General features: G+C 49.9%; 1 protein-coding gene across 3 annotated transcripts in view; it reads left to right on the top strand.

The window, feature by feature from the left end:
- Positions 1 to 22,205, top strand: part of EMB2410 (embryo defective 2410) — a 103,610-nt gene that overhangs the window by 31,049 nt on the left and 50,356 nt on the right. For all 3 annotated transcript variants that reach the window (XM_086783840.1, XM_086783839.1, XM_086783841.1), the window contains exons 2-6: positions 16,174 to 16,372; positions 16,490 to 16,549; positions 16,649 to 16,753; positions 21,138 to 21,278; positions 21,446 to 21,508. In XM_086783840.1, coding sequence (XP_086639966.1) covers positions 16,174 to 16,372; positions 16,490 to 16,549; positions 16,649 to 16,753; positions 21,138 to 21,278; positions 21,446 to 21,508 — 568 coding nt within the window. The remainder of the gene's footprint in view (positions 1 to 16,173; positions 16,373 to 16,489; positions 16,550 to 16,648; positions 16,754 to 21,137; positions 21,279 to 21,445; positions 21,509 to 22,205) is intronic.

The raw sequence follows: 22,205 nt of genomic DNA, 5'->3' as shown, positions 1-22,205 counted from the left end.
TGCGATTTCTCACATCATACAGCATGTATGAATGCTTAATTGCACAAATACATCAAAAGCCCCAAATTTCGACATCCAATTTCCTGCAAATTAATCCTGATTGTGACCAATGTCACTCGATTTTGCCAATTTTGCTCAAAATTGAGCAATTGGGCACCTGTACCTGCTCAATTGATTATTGTACCTGCTCAATTGCAAGTCCCAAAAAAAAATGAAGCAAGATACCTTGTAATTTCTGATTTTTTGTTGCAGAAAAAAAATGGGTGATGAATTTGGTGATGTCTGCAGAAATCTGATGCTGTTGGAGGGCTCTTCAGGCGTGCTGCAGGAGTCGTGAAGACACAAGCTGTTGACGCTGAGGTTGCTGCTGCGCTGACTGGTTGGGCAGCTTGGCTGCGCCTGCTGGGCAGCGTGGCTGCGCCTGCCCTCTCTTCAGTGCTGTGCGCTGTATACACTTAAGCGTTGTTACGCTTTGGAGAAGGTTCCGCCCAACGCGTTGCTTCGCCGACTCCGCCTGTAAGCCAGTCGACGACTAACGCCCAGCGCTGACACGTGGCTGTGAAGAGTGCGTAAAGGCGTTGAATGCGCTGGCCTCCTCGCTCGACGCCTGGCTGCTGCCTTCGCTGTCTCCGCCTAGCAGCGCTACACGATTAGCGCTGCTGTTGACGCCCGCCTGCTTGTCTCGCCTATTGGAGCTGTCGCTATCAGATGTTGCTGCTCAGCTGTTGGTCTGCGTTGTAGAAGCACAAGAGAGAGCTCTCGTGTTGGCTCCTTTGTGGGCTTAGCGGCCGATCTCCGTTGGGGAGGCCTACGGTGTGCTATGTTACTGTGTGGTGCTGTCTACACACTGTGCGCTGCTACTCTTGCTACGTTTCTTGGCTATGCCTACATCGCCTACCTGCCACACTTGTTGCATAGCTCAGCACCACAAGTCTCAACCAGCTCTGATACCAGTTGAATGGGAGAAGAAGAATTAGGGTTAGAGTTCATGTGGGAGACATACACAGAGAAACAAGGGAGAGAGAGAGAGAGAGAGATTGTGGGGATAAGTCAACTCATGGGAATGAGTGTGTGACTCCCCTATCACACATGTATATTGCACTAGTACACATAGTGCACTTAGTACATTAAAAGTACTAAGTGTACTATGTACTATAACTTATGGGCTTGTACACACTATAAGGGTGGGCATAATGCCTTTACCCCAACACAAAAGGCCTCCAAGGTTGTCTGGAAAGCACATAAACAAGCATGTGAAGCCTCAAGGAACAACTCGGTATCATCTGCTAACTCAGAGTCCAAAAACTCTTCCTCTGTGCATAAAGGCAGCCTGAGACCCACAACACCAGGGGCAGCCCGAAGAAACCTGCTCATAGCCTCAGCTACAATGAGGTACAGTAAAGGGGCGAGGGGACAGCCTTGCCTCGCTGAACAGGAAATCTGAAAACGCTCGCCGCACCCCCCACAAGCTAAAACAGTGCTATGAGCCTCCCTGTATAGGCAGGACACCCCTCTGATCCAGTTTTGGGAAAACCCCATGTGTGCCATAGTGCCCTCCAAAAAATTCCCAATCCACTCTGTCATAAGCTTTTTCAAAATCAAGCAAAAGAATGGCAAGAGGCTGCTGACTAGACTTGGCCCACTCGATAGCTTCCCAGAAAGAAAAGATGTTATCAAATATACTCCTTCCTTGGAGGAACCCATTCTGTGTATCATGGATAGTCCTTTGGAGAATCGGCTGCAACCTTATACTCAAGGCTTTAGCTAAGATCTTATATGCAGATCCAAGGAGAGTGATGGGCCTCCATTGCTTGATGTCAGTCTTGTCCCCACTCTTGGGGATAAGGTGAATCAGCCCCTCCATGAGGTATGGCGGCATCATACCCGACAACCACATTTCCTGAAGGGCAACAGTGATAGCATCTCCAATATGATCCCAAAAAAGAAAAAAGAAGGCGGGAGAAAGGCCATCATCCCCTTGGCATGAACCACTGGAAAGAGCATGCAGTGCGTTAAGGAATTCATCCTTCGAGAAAGGGGCATCCAAGGAAGAACACATAGCATCTGTAATGAGCCTGGGCATGCACTCCCAAACTTTCTGTCGTGCCACCTCTCTCTGAGGAGAGGGCACCTCTGCAGTCAACAAGACCGATAAAAATCTGAAGCAATACCCCTCACCTTATCAGGCTCAATTTGAACCTCACCCTGTGAATCCTGCAAGTACCTCACAGAATCCCTGCTATGGGAAGGCCTGTGTGCTGAGAAAAACTCTTTGTTGCATCTGCCACCCATTTGAGTCCAAAAAGCCTCGTTCGCATGAAACACGAACTCAGCCCTCCTGTCCATGGCCAACTGCAGCTCTGCTATAACTGTGGTCAAGAGGTCTGTAATCCAAGATGCATGTGGATGCTTTTCATGTTCCCTCTAAAGAGCAGCAATCCTACGCCTAATAGCTCTCTCCTTGTCCAGAGCCTCTTTCTTTTTGGACAAGGCAGTGCTATGATAATGATGGCTGGTCCTCTCAAGAGCCAGCGCAATATTATGACGAGGATCAGGACTGTCACAAGATCTCCATCTCTCTCTGATCTCAAGGGAGATGTCAGCATCTAGATAAAGAGAGTCAGGGATACGGACACGGGGACAGGCCGAGCGAGCCCCAAGCTCCTTGAGACACAAAACGACGGGGCAATGATCGTATTTGGTGGTGCCAGGCATAATAGCAATGGTGCCTCCTCTATCCAAGGACCAATCATCCACATAAAACCCGTCCAGAGGTGCAAAGATGCTCTCATCCCCACTCCTGCGGTTATGCCAAGAGAAAGATAAGGAGTTTGGCCTTCTTTGGAAGTCATCCTTAGTCCAGCAATACCTACCAAAAAAAGAAACCGTGAACCTCTCCCATGAGGTTCGCTCCAAAGGGTGTAAACCCCCTTTGCGTCCACCCTTCTTGTCAGAAGGTTGCTCAACCATATTAAAATCTCCTCCCACTATCCAATGGGGAAGAGGCAGGCAAGGAGGGTGGAAAAGGGCCACAAAGAAAACAAAAAAAAAAAGAAGAAGAAGAAGAAGAAGAAAAAAAGAAAAAAGAAAAAAAGAGAAAAGAAAAAAGGACACACAGGCGAAGAAATTGGGCACACAGGCAAAAAAAAAATTGGACACAGGCGAAAAAAAAAACTGGACACATGCGAAAAAAAAAAATTGGACACAGGCGAAGAAGGGCGGGGGAAGGGCAGCGCAGCAAAGGCTGCGTAGAATGGAGGAGGCGGAGGAAGGAGGGGAGGCGGAGAGAGGAGGGGAGGCGAACAAGGAGAGTAGGAGGGGAAGGGGCGTAGACTAGAGACAGCAGTGGGAGGAAGAGGGGCGGGCGGAAGCAGCGGGGGAGGAAGGAGGGGGGGCGACACAGCCGACAATGGCGGAGGTTCGGGGAGTTCGCAGGTCGCCTCGCTTTTCAAAATGGTTATTCTTGTTGTCTTCAAGGGCTGATTTACTTACAATCTGATTCCACAACTTTTGTTGCGAAGAACCTCACTCCCCAATCCCTTTGTTGCGAAGAACCTCACTCCCCAATCCCTTGTGTCTTGCCACAAGCAGCTATGCTCCACTGGCATCCATACACAAGCATGTGTGTGCCAAGCCGAGCCATAGAAGACCTTAATGGTCAAGCACGCGGATGTAGAGTAGGTAGAGAGAATTTGTGAAAACTCTTACCACTGAATTTTCTGGTTTTGAGAGAAGAAATCAGCTTTTGATCAAATTGTTGGTGATAGAAATGCTTCAAAGCATTTTCAGCATGTAGATATCCATGAAATAGCAGTGTAGAAGGACTCTCAAGGGTTGGGCAGCAGTGAGGGATCCATCTGCCGGCTATTCCAAGAGCTAGAGAGCCAAGAGAGCAAGCAAAAATGCAAGTTCTTGGACTGGTTTTTGCTGAAAATCCACTTCCCATATGCACACTAGAAGTTGGCACCCACTTAAAAGAGGGAGAGAGAGAGAGAGAAATGAAATGAAATGATATATTAACGTCTTCAGAAGGCCAAAATGACCTATGAGACCAAAAAGGTTACAACAATTGGTGGATTTGATACAATGTCTGTGTAAGAAAACTAAAAAACAACTAAACAGCTAACTGAAACTGAAACAACTATGAGGAAAAGTATGGTACTAGGAGCTCCTAATGGATAACATCTGGGAGAGAAAGAAAGAAAGAAAGAAAGAAAGAAAGATTTTATTAACGTCTTCCAAAAGACCGAACTCGGCCTATGAGACAAATCAGTGTACCTGTGTGGGGTATCCTCTGTCATCCCAACAAAATGAAAAAGTACTGAACTAGAAAAGCTGAATCTGGGTGTGCAATAAGCACAATGAGTGGGGGAGGTGATGGAGCTCTACTACTAGGAGAATGCAAAGCTATATGCATGGAGTATACAATCATGATATGCAACCTAGCTAGCTCCATCCTGTACCATATTGGGGGTATAGAATGGTATACATCAATGAAGGGGGTGTCCACAGCTCCCTGAAGAACATGCCTGGGTCTGCTCTGAAGCGAGCCAGTCGCTCCGCACCCTCTCTGTGAAACTGAGCTCTGATCTCTGTCATCTCTCTCTGGTATAGGCGTGGTGTCCGAAAGCCAGGTGTCCTCTGTCTCCTGTGGGCTCTGAGTGTCTCTGCTCTCTGGAGAGTAATTCCTTGCTGTGTAGGGGCTGGGAGTGGGGTGGATCTCTGAAAAAATGTAGTAATCTGTGTTTGTCGTCCCCCCTCTGGAGCTGTCTGAGCCTGTAATGATGTCTCTCTGTGACGCGGTATGTCTAGAATGAATCTCCCCAGTATGCGTTGGTCTGCTGCCTCAAAGATCTGGCGTAGGGAATGTGGCTCTCTGAATAAAATGGGATATCTCTCTCTCATGGCTGTATATGCTTTGCATCTGCATACATAATGCTCCTCACTCTCCACCTCCTCTCTGCACAATCTGCATACCCTCTCCTCTCGGGGGATCCGTGCTGCTTTGCCAGTCTCAATCTCCAATCGATGTGATGAGACTCTAAGCTGACCAATAGCTACTCGAGAGCCGTGTGGTAAAAAGCCCTCCATGTATCTAGGCCTCTCTATAAATCCATCATCAGTGATACTCATGAAGTGATCTCTGTAGTATAGCATCATCGGTGGAAGAGGCTATGTAGGTGATATCCATGTCTCTCGTGTATAGAGCTGCCATAGGTCCTGTCTCAATACTCTGTTCCTCTCACTATGAGAGAGACGGATATGTGGACACAATGGTTTCAATAAAAGATTGTTTTCTAAAGATAGCTGATTCTGTGAAAAAGGCAATTTCATATTGGGTGTGTAAGTGGTGTGACTAGTTTTAAGTTTGCATGAATATCCGGCTAGGGGTAAGGAGCATAAGCATGCAGGTGGCAAGCTAGTATGCAGGTCTCTTGTGAAGTTTAAAAACTATTCGGCTATGGATGAAAAATGGATGGATGCAGATTATTTTGAGGATTATCTGGAGCTTCTGAAGGCCTATTTGGAAGCTTTTCAACTGCGGTCAATTGCTTAGAAGCCGGGGGAATGTCACAAGCTTCCTCACAGCTTTTGTTTTCTACTGGTCATGTGTGGCATATGGAGCCCGACATGATACACATGTATGGCTGGTGGGGGAGCCTGACATGGTGTGTTTGTATTGCATATGGAGCTTGACATGACAGTACATGTATGGTTCATGGAACGTGACATGATAGTACGTGTGGTTTGTGGGGCCTGACATGGAGCTTGACATGATGTGATTCCCTGGGACTATCTATCTTGGAGATCTTATGTATTTATGTTCTAGGAAGGTTCAGGAAGGATCATTAGCCCTGGACATTCTAACTGATACAACTGAGCAGATGGGTGTTTCTTCCAGTCTAGCTGCACTCGTGTGTGCATGACTTTGATATTATATTTGGATGACTTGTTTTGTTTGCTTGGACAATGCCTAAGACTACTGCTTGTGTTGTCCATGGGTTGGGGACGCCGGGGCACTGTGTGGACATGTATGTGCACACTTGTTTGGGACTGAGAGGTGGTCTACATGTGTTTTGTAGGTGTTAAGTGTCCCCAAAAACCCAATTTACAGCTTTATGATTTCACATACTAATAATTATGGGTGCAGGTCCACACTCACTTATACGTGATCGGACAAATTATAATTTATTCACATTGGGCAGGACCAATTTAATACACGTGGCGGCAATAGATGGGCACTGGACAAGATTTGGACCAATCTCTTGTAGGCGCCCCCTTCTGGACCAGAAAAGCACTTGCCTGGGCTATTTTCAGTGGTGGAACTCTATTACGGGGGGGGGGGGATCTCCAGTTTTGGATAGGCGCCTGCTTTTTGGTGCATGGGAGGAGTTGGTCGAGTGGTTCTACAACTTCCTATAACCATCTACCACTACCTACCACGACAGAATTCAACCAGGGGTGTGGCCAAGGCTGGTCGACTTCATCTAGTGGCTGTTTTTGATGCTGGCCAACTGTTTACAGCCCTAAGAAACTGCTGGTCAGGGCATCCGGAGGCAGGGAAGTACTGGCCGATTTGTGAGAGAGACATTCTCTATTGATCGGAGACCATCTGGCTTGTGAACTGCTGCTGGTCGACTTCCCTTGTGGCTTCCGAGAGCTGGTCGACTTACTCTCTGAGCCAGACAGGAGGAAGATGAAGATGTAGGGCTGTCCGAGACTGATGTGGGAGTGCTATGGGCTGTCCATGGTGGTCCTACATGTGCTTAATGCCGGGAATGCTCTTTGGTGCTGAAGATTGACATCAAAATTCAGCATTTGTTTTGTTTTGTTTTCATACTATACTGGAAGAAATAGGTGCTAGCTAGTGGAGAATCCCTGGGCACCTGCGAAGTTGTATTCGGAAGCAAACTCCTTTTTAGTAATCTAACCATAAAAAGGTGGGGGGGTGGTGGTCAGCCCATCTTCTGGCCCCTAGTGTCGTGTAGTGTGCAGAGTTGACATCTTTTTTTTATCTGGCATGCTTATGTGTTTATTCAGTTTTCATGATTGATAAGATTTCCGTGTTACAGCTGCCCTTCCGTTACACTTGCACACTTACTCCTACCATTATCCCCATATAGCCATAAGAGGCCAACATCAGAGAGCAACAAAATATTTAAAAAAAAAATTTTCCGAGAAAAGATCCTTTCATTAGTTATGTAAAAAACGCCCGTAGGGCTACAAAAGAGATCTCTCCTGCTCCTAACAGAGAGAAGAGCAGTGAATACATCATGGCAGCCCGGGAGACTCTCCCTAGGTGCTGCAAAATACAAGCATCAGTCTAAAGAACTGAGCGGTTAAATCATTCAATAGGGGGGGGGGAAGAGCCAAATAGGTGGCCTGTAGTGCCAACGGGGGGATCCCGTGTGTAGGGTGTAGAACGGGCCACAGCGCCAAGTGGTGTGAAAGGCCTGGCGCCGTAAGATCGCCTCATCCGAGTCTCCCCGGATGCGGTCGTACTGTCCTCGCAGGGTGTGGATCAACTCCTGCCAAATCCCCCGAACAGTCTCTGCTGGTGGCTCTAATCTCCCCTCAAAGGCCGTAAAGCACCGGGCCCTCCAGGTGAACCAGATGGTGAGGCTGCTGAGGAGCTCCCATCGTAAATCCCTCTCCTGTGTCCAGCTGGCGGACGAGAAATCCGGTGCCGGAACCAGGCGAGGCTGGCCCCTAATAAATCTGATGGCCTGACTGCCCTGCTCCATCTCATAGCCCATAGCAGGCCCTGATGAAGTCGACCAAGCAGCGGCACCCCACGTAAACATACCCTCTGGAGAGAGGGGGGCCAGAATACGCAGCATCTGCAGCCAAATCTGCTGTGCCTGAGGGCAGTCCCAAAGGCAATGTCTCTGTGTCTCCATAGGGTGGCCGCATCGGACGCAGGCCGCCGGAAGACCGCTGTAAACAAGCCAAGTGCCAACCGCTGAGCCCCTGTGGGCGACCAGCCATTGAAAAGCCGAGATCCTGCGGGCCTGTCGACTAGCCCAGAGCCGAGCCCAGAAATCCTCCAGGAACTCCTGTGATAGTCCCTGCAATCGCCGCCGCTGGAGAAACCGTCCTCCTCGCCGTCAAAATATGCCGTCCCAGCCGAACAGTATACTGGAAAAAGGTGATCTCTGTGGCCTCAAGGGATGCATAAGGATCATGCCACTCGTACTCCCCGGGGTCCCACTGTAGCCGGGCCAAGGGGCGCGCTGCATATGCCCATATGCGCCAATCCGAGAGCACGTCAGCAGGGTCGGGGTCAATATGCCACTTCCGAGAAGCGGCAGCCACTACCCGAATCCTCTGAAAGGTGCACTCTGCAACCAAAGGCGACTCCACCTCCACTCTCTGGAGTCTGCCCTCATCCTGTATCTCATAATAGAGGCATCTGCCATCCTCAGTGCTAGCTCTGACCGCAATCAGGATCTCCAACTGTGTAAAGGCTCCCATCCACCGTGGGGCCACTGGCTCGAGAGGTGTGAACCACTCCTCTGTAAGTGCCTCCTGAATATCATCCCTCATAATCAACCCTCCTCTGAAGTGACTCAGCCTCTCCACCTGGGTCTCCTCTGGTAGACTGCAGAAAGCCTGCCAGTCTCCAAAACTACGAGCTAGGCCTGCCGCTAAAGGTCCCCAGGCTAGACGAGGCCGAGAACCCAGCATATGACCCTGCTCTGTACGAACCGCTGGGCTCCAGATGAGCGGCTGCCTGGCCCGCTCCTCAACACAAGAAGGAGGCCGCTGAGAGAGCCCCGGTCTCAGCAGCTCCCAAGCTCTCAGGATACTCAAAGCAAATCTGTCCTCCCATCCTCTACTGAGGCCTGTCCTCCTCATCTCTATGAAGATCCAGCGAATCTCTGGTGCCCAAGTACCCCCTACAGGAGGCGCCCGGGCCTGCAGTCGCTGCAAGAGGAGCTCTTTCCAAGGCTCAGCGCCTGGAAGCAACCCCCGAACAATAAGCCTCCCCAATAAGGCTCTACTCTGATCGACTGGATCTATAATGCCCAAACCGCCCTGAGCCAGCGGAAGTGTAATAACTGCCCATGCAACCTTTGCCTGAGCTAGCTGACCGTCCCGCCCAGACCACAGAAAGTTCCTGATCAGCCTCTGTACCTGGCTGATGCAAGAGCTCGAGAAAATCCAGCAAGACGTAATGTACCACATAGTCGCTAACAGCACTTGATTTGCCACCACCACCCTCCCAGCCAAGGATAGTCTAGCTGTACTCCAATACAATAGCTTCTTCCGAATGCTCAGAAGAAGCGGGGCAATCTGCTGCTCAGGTGACAAATCGAGGCCAATCTGGCATCCCAAATACCGCACTGCTGTGCCTGGAGGAATCCATCTAAAACCGGGGTCCGGGCTCCATGCCGGAGTGGGAGCACTACTGATCCAAAAGGCCACTGTCTTGCGCCAATTGATCAATGCTCCCGAAGCTGCACTAAAAACCTGGAGCGACTGCTCTGCCCGAATAAGATTGGCCTCTTGGCCATGCAAAAATAAGCCCGTGTCGTCTGCAAACTCAGCATCAAGCAAATCCTCCCCCCCGGACTGGGAGCTGAAGTCCTCTCAAACCAACCTCCTCTGCCGTCAAATACATACTCATAGCCTCCGCAAAGAAGAGAAAAAGGAAAGGGGCGAGAGGACACCCCTGACGGACTGATCTGGTCAGCTCAAAACTCGGCCCCCGACCTCCTGCAATCAACACCTGGCTGCGAGCTGTGGAATACAAAGCTGCCACCCCTCTGATCCATCCTGGCTCAAAGCCCAGGCGTAGCATAGTGCCCTCTAAGAATCCCCAATCAACTCTATCGTATGCCTTCTCAAAATCGAGAAGCATCACGACCAAGTCCTCGCCAAGAAACCTAGCTCGGGCCGTCGCCTCCCAGAAAGTAAAGATGTTGTCAAGGATACTGCGCTCCTTGACAAATCCTGTCTGAGTAGCATGAATCAACTCCCCCAGGAAGGGCTGGATCCTCAAACTCAAGGCCTTTGCTAAGACCTTGTAGATAGTATTGAGGATCGTAATAGGCCTCCAATGCCGAATGTCATCCGATACTCCCTCCCCCTTGGGGATAAGATAGATCAAGCCCTCTGAAAAGCTCTGCGGCATCACCCCAGTGTCCAAAACATGCTGAAAGCCCCTGCGGAGGCCTGGCCCCAAAAGGTCCCAATAGCGCATAAAAAAGGCCGGCGTCAGTCCGTCCTCCCCTGGGCAACTATGTCGCGGCAGGACCCTCAAGGCCTCGGCAAGCTCAATCTCTGACAGAGGCGCACCTAGAACTGTGCGCATATGGTCTGTGACCCTCCTCTGCACATGGGCCCACACAGTCTGTCTGCACACATCTCGATCCTCAGTGGCTGGCTCCGCTGAAAGCAAGTCACTATAAAAAGCAGTGGCAATGGCTCTGATCTCCCCGAGCTCAGTAGCTATCGATCCATCCGGTCTACCAAGCTGGCGAACTCCTGCTCGCGCATGACGGGGTCCAGTGATCTCAAAAAACTCCCCAGTCACTCTATCACCAAGCTGCGTCCACTGAGAGGCCTGACGACGATAGTAAAACTCATGTCTCTGCTCCTCTACCTCTCTAACCTCCTGGCGTGCCTGGCTCAGCTGGGACGCCACCCACTCACATGCAGGCTGCTGCTCCTGAAGGCGCTGTAGCGAAGCAAGGCTGCGTCTCAGCCGTTGCTCCCGCTCGCGAATCTCTCCCAGTCGTGTCAAAGCTGCAGCGTGTAGAAAAGAGCTAAGATCAATGAGTCCCTGGGCACACTGGCCTGCTGCATCTTGGTCAGAGCACTGACTATCATGCCAGATCCTCTCAATGTCCTCAGCGAGACTGGGATCTGTAAGTACCCTCTCTGGGATCCTCAACTGCAAGCTGGGCTCCCGTGTCCCCTCCTCCAATGTCAATATAACTGGCGCATGATCTGAAAATGAGGTGCCAGCAAGAATGCCGACGGAGCCCCCTCGCTCCCCTAACCAATCGCCCACATAAAAGCGATCAATCCGAGATAGATTAGTCCCTCCCTGCCGGCGATCCGACCGAGAGAAACTAAGACTGTCCTGAGACCGGGAGAAAGCCCCATGCTGCCATGCATCAGTGATCCTCAGTGACATGCAAAACCGGTCCCAAGCTGCAAGCTCCGTGCCGTGCACTGTAACATGACTGCCTCCCACCCTATCTGCCGGGTCCTCAAGCATGTTGAAGTCTCCCCCAACACACCAATGTGCGGCCTCTGGCAATGCATCTGTAACCTGAGTCCAAAACTCTGCTCTGGCACTAGCATGATTGGGCGCATAGATGTTGAGCACACCCAATAGCTCATCATGCATCCTCAGAATGACATACTGTGCTCTACCAGGCACAATGATCCCTCGATCCACAATGGCCTGCCGCCATACATCTGCAATAACCATGCATACTCCTCCCTGTCCACCCAAAGGACCAAACCCTGCAGACCAAAAAGTGTCCCATCTACCAGGCATCACCAAACCATATCTCCGGATCCTGCTCTCACCCAAGTGGTGCTCCTGCATCATCAAAATGTCAATGCTGCCACCAACCAGGCATCTCTGAAGCTCCTGCCTCAAGCAACCTCGATAGCGTATAAAGTGTGCTCCGCCAAGGCCCTGTACATTCCATGAGATGATCCTCATGGATGCCCTGCTGAGGTGGATGCTGTCTCAGCCGTACGGCGGGCCTTCGCAAGCGGCTTGGATGGAGAGTAGTCCCCATCCGAACGGCTGCGAATCTGCCCACCCGGTGTGCTGCAAGAATCCCGGATCAGGCGCCAGTGGCTGTGGCCCATGGCGACTGCCTCCTGCTCTGACAGAGAAACCTCGTGTATACTCACATATCCAGGGTCGCGCGCCAAGTCTGCCACTATGCGCACGACCAAATGCCGAATCCCTGAGGTATCCACACTCCCGGGATCCAAGAAAAAATGAGCCAACTCCCAAAGTCGGCCTATCACATCAGTCACCTCCAGATCGCTCATGTGGTGAGAAAACTCAACTGCTTGAGTCTTCAAAGTGCTGAGAGCGAGCTCTAGAGTCCACTCCCGATCACAAGGTCCACATAGAGGGAACGAGAAGGCCACCGCTGAGTCTAGTGCCTCCTCCCCGCGGGCCGGAGGTATCACTACATGAACTCGAATGGGTGCTGGCTCATGGGGACCCTCTGCTCCAAAAAGCCGTGTAAAGGTATAATCAAAGGCCTCCGAGCGCTGTCTAATGCCAAGGCGACTCAGCCGACTGCGGATAGATGAAATCCGTGAGGCCCCTTGAGCCTCCCTTCCTCTCAAGAGTAGGCATGGCTTTCCTAACTCTTCCTCGGGGATTATCACATCATGGCCAGGGAACTGCCAGGGTCTCCCGGGAAGGTGAGGCGGGCGGAGGGGGAGGAGGGGGAGGCGAGGGAGGTGGAGAGGGAGCCGCTGCCGAAACCGGAGCGGAGGCGGGAGGAGGCGAAGGTGGAGACGAGGCGGTGGGAGGGGACGGGGGTGGGGGGGGTGAAGAAGCAGGAGCTTGCATCTCCTGGTCCTCAGTCGCTGCAGGGGTCTCCTCCTGAAGGGGAGCAAAGCTGTTCCTCACGGGAACCCAGTGAGGCTGAGACTGTGGCTGCTGCTGCAGCGGTCTCTGTGCGTGCTGCTGTGGCTGTCTCCCTCGGCGGCGCCCCTGTCCAGGCTGCCACTCCGAGGTCTCTGTGGCCTGAGCAGGTGTCCCTGAGGCAGCCTGCCGAGCCGAATCTATGGGCGGGCCATCAGTAGCCTGCTGCTGTGGTGAGGGTCGAGGTCTCCTGCGAGGGCAGGCCTTGGCCAGATGACCGACCTGCCTGCAAATGAAGCACTGGTTCGGGAGCCCCGAGAACTCCACTCTCTGATCTATCCACCCCCCCCCTATCCTAGGTAGCTGAATGACCTTAGGAAGGGAGGAGATGTCAGACACCAACACTCTGACCGAAGGTAGCCCCGCTGCTCTGGCCACCACTGAAGCTGCTGAGGGGCCCGTCTCTAGTACCGAGCCCACCAATGCTCCGAGCCTGGGGAGGAGCGGAAGATACTCCCGGCGGAGACCAGGGAAACAAACTGTAATATGGAAGAGGCGCTCTCCTTGCTCCGCCGCTGCTGGGTCAAATCCATGCTGCCAAGGTCTGAAGAAAGCTCGAGCACCCCTGATGTCCAGAGGACTCATGGCAAGGACCTTGGCAACGCTCTGGGCGGCCTCGAACTCGATCTGATAATGGCCCCGGCCCAGGAGCTGTACATCTAGGATCTTGCCCACATCTGCAAGAAGGCGAGCCTGAAGAAGATCCCTGATCTCCCCTCTACTGGGGCGAGTGCCCACTATACGGCAAATGGTGGAATGAGCCTGGAGGCGTTCCACCTCTGCAGTGAGGCTCGCTTCCTCTTCCGGCGAAAGAGAAAGCCTGATGGGGATGACCTCGGGGGCGGGCGAGGGGGCTGCGGGTGAGTCCCTCTGAGGCGAGGCGGGAGGAGTCTCCATCAGAGTCTGAAGCTCAGGCGAAGGCGAGGCGAATGCGGAAAACCTGCAAGAAACGGGCTGCACCCAAAGAGGCGGAAGACCGGATGAAAATGAAGAAAAACAAAACCCCCTGGGGGTGAACAACACGAAAGAGGAGGGAGAGGGGGAAAACGAAGGAGAAGCCCTGGGGGGGGGGGGGGGGGGGGGGGGGGGGGGGGGGGGGGCGGCAACAAAACGAAAGGGAGGGGAGGCGGGGCGCTGCTGAAGGGGGGGGGGGGCGGGCGCGAACAGGCGGAAAGGAGGGGGGCGAACAGGCGACAGAGGGGATGGGGGGGCGAACAGGCGAAGAGGGGGTTGGGGGCGAAAATACGAAGGGCGGGGGACGAATGGCGAGGAGGGGGGGGGGGCGCAGCAGCGAGGCAGGAGGGGGGGGCGCAAAAGCGAGCAGAGGGGAGCGAAGGCAGGCGGGGGGTGAAAAAGCGAACAGGCGGAGAGGAGGGAGGCGCACAGGCGATAGAGAGAGGGGGGGCGTGCAGGCGGGCGCACAAAGCGAAGGCGGGCGGGGGGTGAAAAAGCGAACAAGCGGAGAGGTGGGAGGCGCACAGGCGATAGAGAGAGGGGGGGCGTGCAGGGTGGAGGCGGGAGCTTCAGCGAGCTCGTTGACTTTGTTCAATCTTGGCTCAGGGATACTTTGTGGGAGTCACCAACTTATGGAGCCCAAAACAAATTAAGAACTGTTCTGCAACAAAATATAATTACTTAAAGACTCTACAAAATGATTCAAGGGATGATCTAGCAACCATCTTTCTTAAAAGGGAACATGCTGGCAGGGTTCCTCAATAATACATCCATTTCATGCAGCCATTTCTCCTTTGGGATCCAAAGAGTGACTCTTTTTCCTTTGAATTAGATATGTCTACCCTACAAGCCAATACTAGGCATGCATAGTTGTGTGCACTCGTCGCTTTAATCATTTTTCCCTTGGATCCCTCATCTCTTCTTTCTTTTCGCCTTCAGTAATTTTTTGGGCTAGTTTAGTGCTCTTTTAGATTGTTGTTTGGTGGCTTTTAGCTCTTTCCCCTTGGAGGACTCCATGGCAGCCGCTTCCTCATCCCCATCCAAGTCCACCCTAAGTTGCCATTTCGTTGACATGGACCTCTAGCTCCATGCCTCTTTGGTGGCTTCAATAAGGCCCAAACCTTGGTTTGTAAGGTCATTGGGAATCAGACCAGCCTGGATACAGATCCGAGAGCTCTTGTTAGTGGCCCTAGAAGGGGCGTATCGTAGATGTCCCATTTCTTGGCAACGAATATATCCAGATTGAGTTTGACTCAGCCACCCTAGCAGAGAAGCCTCAACACAACCCCGCTCCCCCCCCTGCCGGTACAAGTTGGGTACAACTGGTACAGCAGCAGGTACAGCAGCGTACAGCTCTTCTGTGAATGATGATTTGCATAGCTTGGCGAGCCCCTTTGCAGTACAGGGCTTCAGAGTGCAATAGGTTTCCTAGTCTTGGTTTGCTTCCTCGGTTCCCACAAGGAGTATCATGCTCTTCTCTTGGCAACTGAACGCTCTTCGGGAGAGGTTCTTGAGTCCCTTCCAAGAGCGGTAGCCACCATTGCAAGGGTTGTTGGGCTCGACTTGTGAGTTCTCATTGCCTCTTTGGAGAACCTCCCTTGACACTTAGCGATTCCATAGTTGGATGGCACATTTCTTGCAAAGGGCAAGTTCTTAGGGTTTCTTGGGTTCTGTCAAGAGATGGGACACCTCACGCAAGCCTGTCCTTGTTGGCATTAATGCGAGGGACAGCCATCGCGAGCCCTGCGGCGCCCAGGTCCCCCCCCTTCCATATATGTGGGGACTATCGGGCTTTTAACACGGGCTTTTAACAAGATTTCTATGAAGAATTCCCATCCCACGGATTGACGATGTCTTGGATAAATTGGATGGTTCCGCATATGGTGGGAACTCATTAGCACCTTTGCCACCTGGCACATATGGCTAGTCTGAGCAGCGGGGCTATCGATGGCTCCATTACCCCACCTACGGAGACTGTTTTCTCCATTTGTAGAGATATCATCCACACCCTTGGCGATGGGAGTGCTTCACGGGTGACTTTGACCGAATGCAACAGAGCCGAGCAGCTTTCTTGCGCATTTGGAACCCGTGCCTCTTCTTCATCCGGACTTGTTTAGGAGTACAATCCCGTAGTGTGGCCTTTCTCTCCCCCTCCCCAGATGTTGCCTCTCTCTAGAGTGGCTAGTTGGAGAGGGAGCCTTGCCTTGGGTTTTTCAGGCTTCTTCTCTTTCTTGAGGGTTATAGTCTGCACTTAACATACGTTTTCCTTTGGAATAATGGATGGATCTGTTCATACTCTTATTTTAATAGATTATGGTGCTTTTACTAGTGGAAGGAAATTAACAGTATCTTCGGTCTCTAGTGTGGAGTACCGAGCTTGCACAACACACAAATACACAGAATCTATATTATTAAGTTCTCTTATTCAAGTGAAATCTAAGTATCTTCGGCAAAACTCCATAACATGTTTTTTTTGGTATGCATGAGCTTTTGACTACCAAGCAAGCTTGGATATAAGCTGAAAGTTGAGCCTAGTTTTTATGGGTTGCATGGGTTTCTAATAAACACCTATTTGGATCCAGAGTGATGGAGAATATCAATGGATATGTGAAGCTTGGGAACAAATATGAGCAGGTCGATGTCCATGTCATTGGAAAATTGCACCAATGGCGTACAGCTGCAGATGTGAGGAATGGAGGCAGACTTCTTGTCAAAGTTTTTGCTGATTTCGGGCAGCAAAAATGGCATGTGAAGTTGAAGGGAAACAACTTGTTTGCTCCGGTAAAATCCTGCATTCTTGCCCCACTCTATTCTGCACAGTTCTGCTCACCTTTGGGTTCTCCCTTTTAGCTAGGCTCCACCTCATTCTTAGTCTTGTTTTTTGTGATCCCATGGTAGCTATTGGAAAGGCTGTTGGAGATTCCATTGGACTGGTCGGATGGTCAAGCTTCTGGTGAGGTACATGTTACAAGATCTGATCCTTGGAGTTGATGCTGTCCTCTCTTGCTTTGCTTGCCTAATTACCTTTTGTTGATCTGAAGAAATGTTTATGGACAGTTAAGCATATGGTCGTCTAAAGGAGATATATTTCCCAACTTGGCCGGGCGTTTGAATGTTTCCAAATTGGCTTTTCGCATTTGGGAGGCACCCTCTGCATTCAAGGTATCATTATATCTGATTCCCATCCGGTTTTCATTTCACCCATGCCACATGGTCACCTTATTAATTGTGTGCTAGAGCTTTTAGGACACCACCCGCCCAAAAAGAGTGCCCCAAACATAGCTGCTGAGTAGACCATTGGTGTAAAATAAATTCTGTCTGTGGATCCTTGAATCATAGTCACCAGAAATGGGAAATTGAAAAACAGAAACAGCACCCCCCTTTGGAAACGGAAACGGCAACTGCGGGAAACGGAAACGGCTAGGAAACGGCACATATACTCGATAAATTAAACTATAGAACCAAAAACTAGTAATTACAAACTCAACAGCGAGACTTTCTCAAATTTGCATAAAGGACACCTCAAGATGAAGTCAATTTCTTGTTGAATTAAGAATAGATTGTACAATGCAAATACATCAGCCAAGTTTGGAACTCATGAGTAGACTCAAACTTGCGAGAGATGCACATCGTCTGAGCCCAAATCATCATAATCTAGAAAGTCGTTGGAGCTGCTATCCCCTGCTTCGCCCAAAGTAGCTATCGGCGTAGGCGGTAAACTGGCATGCTCCTCTGCCTCTGAACCCTTCTCATCCTCCTCTGACCAATGCTTCCAAGATTGGGGGTTCTCATTTCGCTCAAGAAGACGCAAATTGGCACCCACAAAAATTAGATCATTGGTCTTTTGAGTGCCAAGCCGGTTTCGCTTCTTTGAAGCGATATGGCTAAATGAGCTCCATAGTTGCTCCAAACAAGACGAACTGACCGCCTGGCTCAGAATCTTGATGGCCAATTGTTGCAACTCTGGAGTGTCAGCCCCATAGTCCTCCCACCAAACACATGGATCAATGGTGAAGCGATCTGCCAAAGCATTGGCTCTTCCAAACCTTCTCTTGCAAGCCCTGTAATTTGCCAGTTGATCCTTGATAATTCTCTGCTTTGCACTGTCAGGATCAAGTCTCTCCAAAATCATGTCCCATCCATTTGCCACCTCTCAATCTGTGTATTGATTGCCTTCTTGAAACTGGGGATCAACCATGAAACCTGCTGCATGCATAGGTGAATGGTACATATCCCATCTATCTTGGCATAGCTTCCTTAAGACCTGGTATTTCTGTTCATCTTGCTCAATGTGCTCCAACTTTTCCACCATCTTGTCCATGCCCTCGTAAATCTTTCCAATGCATGGCTGAAGTGAATATGTCATCCTCAACAAGTGGATGACTGGCTTCCCCAAAGCTATGATGCGTCTCACCTGCTCCCACCAAAGAGGGTTCCCAATATTTGACGCACATGCCTTCCCTACAACGGTTCCAGACAATGCATGCCTCTCATACTCATCACTCACCATCAACTGCTTTAGGGCACTAGAACACTTGTTAAGGGACCCCAACATAAGGAAGTTGTATCTGAAGCGAGTGTCTGAATACTTGCGCAAATCTCTAGATGACTTCTTCCTGAACTCAGCCAGCAAGAAAGTGTGCTTGTAAATGAAGGATACAATCTGGGTGGCTTGCTCTATGATGGGAGCAACCCAATCCAACTTCCTGATGTTCTTGAGAAGATTGTTGAGGCAGTGCGCCATGCTACCATGTGACATGTGATACACTGTCTGGAAAAGAAAAGAAAGAACTGAAGGTAAGTATCCAGCCCTACAATACATTGGTAGGGAGCATCCAGAAGCAGCAACTAGGGAGAGTGGGAAGCTAATGCTACTAGAGTCAAAATGGGGTACATGAGTACATGGATACATGAATACATGAATATGGGGGAGTACAAAAGTGACAGTGAATACAACAATATATGGCTGGAGTGGTAATCATCCTAGGAGCTCTAGCATGGGTCTCTCCCGGAGGGCCGGATGGCCTAGATATCTGCCATAGTGAGATGCCTGGTCGGACGAGCCCGATGCCTCGCAATGATGCTCTGAATCCTCCGGTGTAGGCACTGTCTCCGATGTGAGGATCCGTGAACCCTCAAGTGTCTGGTTCTGCCCAACTGGATAGCTCTCTCAACTAGAGTCCCACGGGATGCTTGCTGCTGGGCTGTCGGCTATGTGTCCTCCCGGGTAGTCCCTCTAAAGAAGTCAGTAATCTGTCTCTGTGTGGACTCCCTGCCAGTCGGGCGTCTGCTCTGATAATGGGCTTTCTGAGCCTGCGGATCTCCAAGAGATAAAAACCCAAGCATCTCTGATCACAATAGTCCATGACTCTAGCCAGTGGTCCAAATCCCTCTCTGAAAAGGCAATGGTAGCGCCCTCGAATCTCATAATATGCTGTGCATTAGGGGAAAGGTAAAGAGCATTAGGAGAAATTCGGACTCCAAATGGGCTCTTTTGGAGCAAGGCCAACCAATGAGAGTGCTTGGATTCTAGATCCATGTAACATGGATCTTTTTTTGTCAAGTGGGCGTCACAAATACGAGCTAAGAAAAAAAGGAATAAAATATATTAGCATAAAACTCAAAAAATAGAAGAATGTCAGGCTTGAATACCACTTACCAAACTTTATGGTTGGCAGCTGGTCCGCATGGGTAGAAGCGGCCGGCTTCATGGCAGCAAGCAATTGGAGCAAAGCGAAGGGGTAACCCATGCAAACGAAAACAAGAAAAAAACCGAGGACATCCCACCACATGTCAACTAGCATGTTTGGACACACAAGGGGGGACCCTCATCACTACTTCTTGCCTCTTGCTCTCTACCTCATTGCCTAGCTGTTGGGTTTGGTTTTTGGCCTCTTTCTTGAGCTACACTACTCCAAAGGCATGCCTTACTGCCACCTGGAGGCGCTCTACTTGTGGTTGACCTGTTTTGGGGCAGATTTGAAGGTTCCATAATACTGTTCGGACTGTTTTGAAGCTATGAGAGTCTTCCCTACCACTACACAAGCATTGAAAAGAGGTATTTGCAGCATGTATGCATTTATGCTTTGATTTTGAGGACTGTCATGGAATGGAACATCTTCTAAAGGCTTATGAGAAATGGATTACCTTGTGATAGTGAGTATTCTCTCCAGTGGTGGGTAAGTAGTGATTGCATGATCATTTACACAGCAAATGATCCAGTACACCGATACACTACTCTTTTAATGTTTTCATCTCTCAATCGCAATCGGATAATGTAAATGAGCCGGTGGAAGTAGCTCCTAGTTATTCCAAGCTTGTACAAGAGGGTTCTTTTGATAATAAAATACCATAAGGATGCCTTTTTTTTTGGGGGGGGGGGGGGTGTGCGGGGCAACCCATCTTTGACCCCTAGTGCATTGTTTATGGTCTTGTGTTTGTGTGGTTTGATCTTTTATGCTTAAGTGTGTTTAATTAACTTAGGGGTTAATCGTTCCGAGATACACGCTCCTTGTTACATTGGTATAGGACCAAAGATGTTTAGGCATGTATTTACTTGAGCTCCACCATCACAAAGAGCTCATGCTGAGGCAACACTTCAAGAGACAGAACCAGCGAGATGCCTCCTAGACCTCCATCACAGATTCCTTTGGGACAAGCATTGACTATTGTGGCCCGACAGGAGCAGTAGGATCAACCAGGGCCACACTGGCCTACATGGCACATGTACATGGGGTGGCACTACTGACTCTAGAGGGTGCGCGATCTGTTTTGAGAGCCAAGCCCCAGAGATTTCAGAGGCCTCAGCCCTCTTTGCTCTCTATTCTGGAGGAGGATGGTATCACTGTATGACCACACATTGTCATCATGTAGCATCACATGGATACTTTTGCTTGTATAGGTAGTTTCATACAGTTTTTTATTTTCTATGATTCATTATTCATCATGGATACATTGTACTAGCTTTTTGGTCTCATAGACGCACTGGGTCTTTGAAGACGTTAATATATCTTTCTTTCTTTCTGCAGGTGCTCTTTGCCAAATTGTAGGCTCTGAAGTCTTGCAGTTCCCAAGCTGCCATTGTAATAGGCCATTGCCTCCAGAAATGAAAATCTCCCATCACAGGCATGCACCTACACTAGTGCATCCCCTGCCTAACTTCAGTTAATGACCATGTCCGTTTATACAATCAGGGCATACAATGGCCTGCAAGCTACCTTATCTGTACAGCACCTCATAAGCAATGACACATGCATGTGACCTTTGTGGATGTTTAGAGCCAGGCACAGACTTGTAACAGATTAGAGGTCATTACCAATGTTAATGACCATAATCAAGCACATTTAGTGCTATTGTAAACGAAGGGATTCCTCTTTGAGGGCATGTGAAATGGGAGGAGAAGTTAAGGATTAGTGAGGTTTAGTATGGGATTTATGAACTCTTGTTTGGTTGTAAAGCTGTTTATGAACTCATTTACTGTGTTTTTTCTATTATTGGTGATCTTTTGGTGTATTAAGTGCTTGATACCCATTCCCAACTCATGCAGGATGTTAGTGGTACCTTGTTCATCCAAGGCCAGCGATTGTTCTTGCACAACACAAGCGGGTTCTTTGGTGCTATTCCATTGCAGGTCTCTGGTGATATGGACCTTAATCCTGATGGTGGGGAGTATCGCCTTGTCTGTCAGGTGGTTTCCCCTGGACTTCCCACACAGATTAACATATCATCTACCTGCACAAAGCATTGGTATATTGGTATAGGGTCTAGACATCAATAGGAGCTGCAAGCATTTTCCATTCTTTACAGTAGGTTTATTGTTGATGACACGCTTTCTTTTCATATGTGTTGTAATAGGTTCCCAATGTGGAGGTTAATGCGCTCATGAAAACCCTTAAAGCTCGCCCCCCATTATTTCCTGTGAGTATCCAGTATTAGCAACTTGTGGCATCTACTTTGTCTGATTCTTGTCCATGTGCTTGTGAATGTTCTACATACGTACAGAGTCATGGGGTTTGGCAGAGGAGAGATCTGGACTGTGGAATTGGCCTGCAAGAAAAAGGAGAAATGACATCTTTAGCACCAGCCTGGCCTGTCACCATCATCATTTAACCTTCTGTGCCTGCTGAGGGAGGAGACTTGAATTTGGCTTGTGAAGGGAGGTGTCTTGTGCAAAACTGGAATTAGAACTTCTTGACTTGTCGAACTAGAATGACTGAAGTCCAAAGGCCTTGGGTTGTATGGACGGGATCTAGCCAGTTGTCTGCTGTGAGCTCACGTGTGTGGTGCTCCTCTGCATGTCCTTTCAACATCTGCACAGTATGGTGAGGGTCTGTCACCTGTTGTCTTTCCTGGCTCCAGCAGAGCTGCCTTCTCAAGACTGATGTCCAGGAATGGCACATGGGATGCCACTCCCTTTTGGAAAGCCGGGAGCTGCAGTTCATAGCACTTAGGATGCCATTCTGTTTGGAAAACCAGGGATGTGGTTCATGGTACTTGGGTTGCCATTCTGTTTTGTAAAACAGGTTTGCAGTTATGGCCGCTCCCTGTTTTCCAAAACGGAACAGTATCCCAAGTGCATTCCTTAATACATTCCAAAAAAGATTCCTTGTTTTCT

Source organism: Cibotium barometz, chromosome 46 (assembly GCF_041138505.1).
Source record: "Cibotium barometz isolate CiBa-2024 chromosome 46, ASM4113850v1, whole genome shotgun sequence".
In the NCBI taxonomy this organism is placed as follows: Eukaryota; Viridiplantae; Streptophyta; class Polypodiopsida; order Cyatheales; family Cibotiaceae; genus Cibotium; species Cibotium barometz.
The sequence above is the reverse complement of the archived record's forward strand: the minus strand, read 5'-3'. Positions and strand labels throughout refer to the sequence as shown.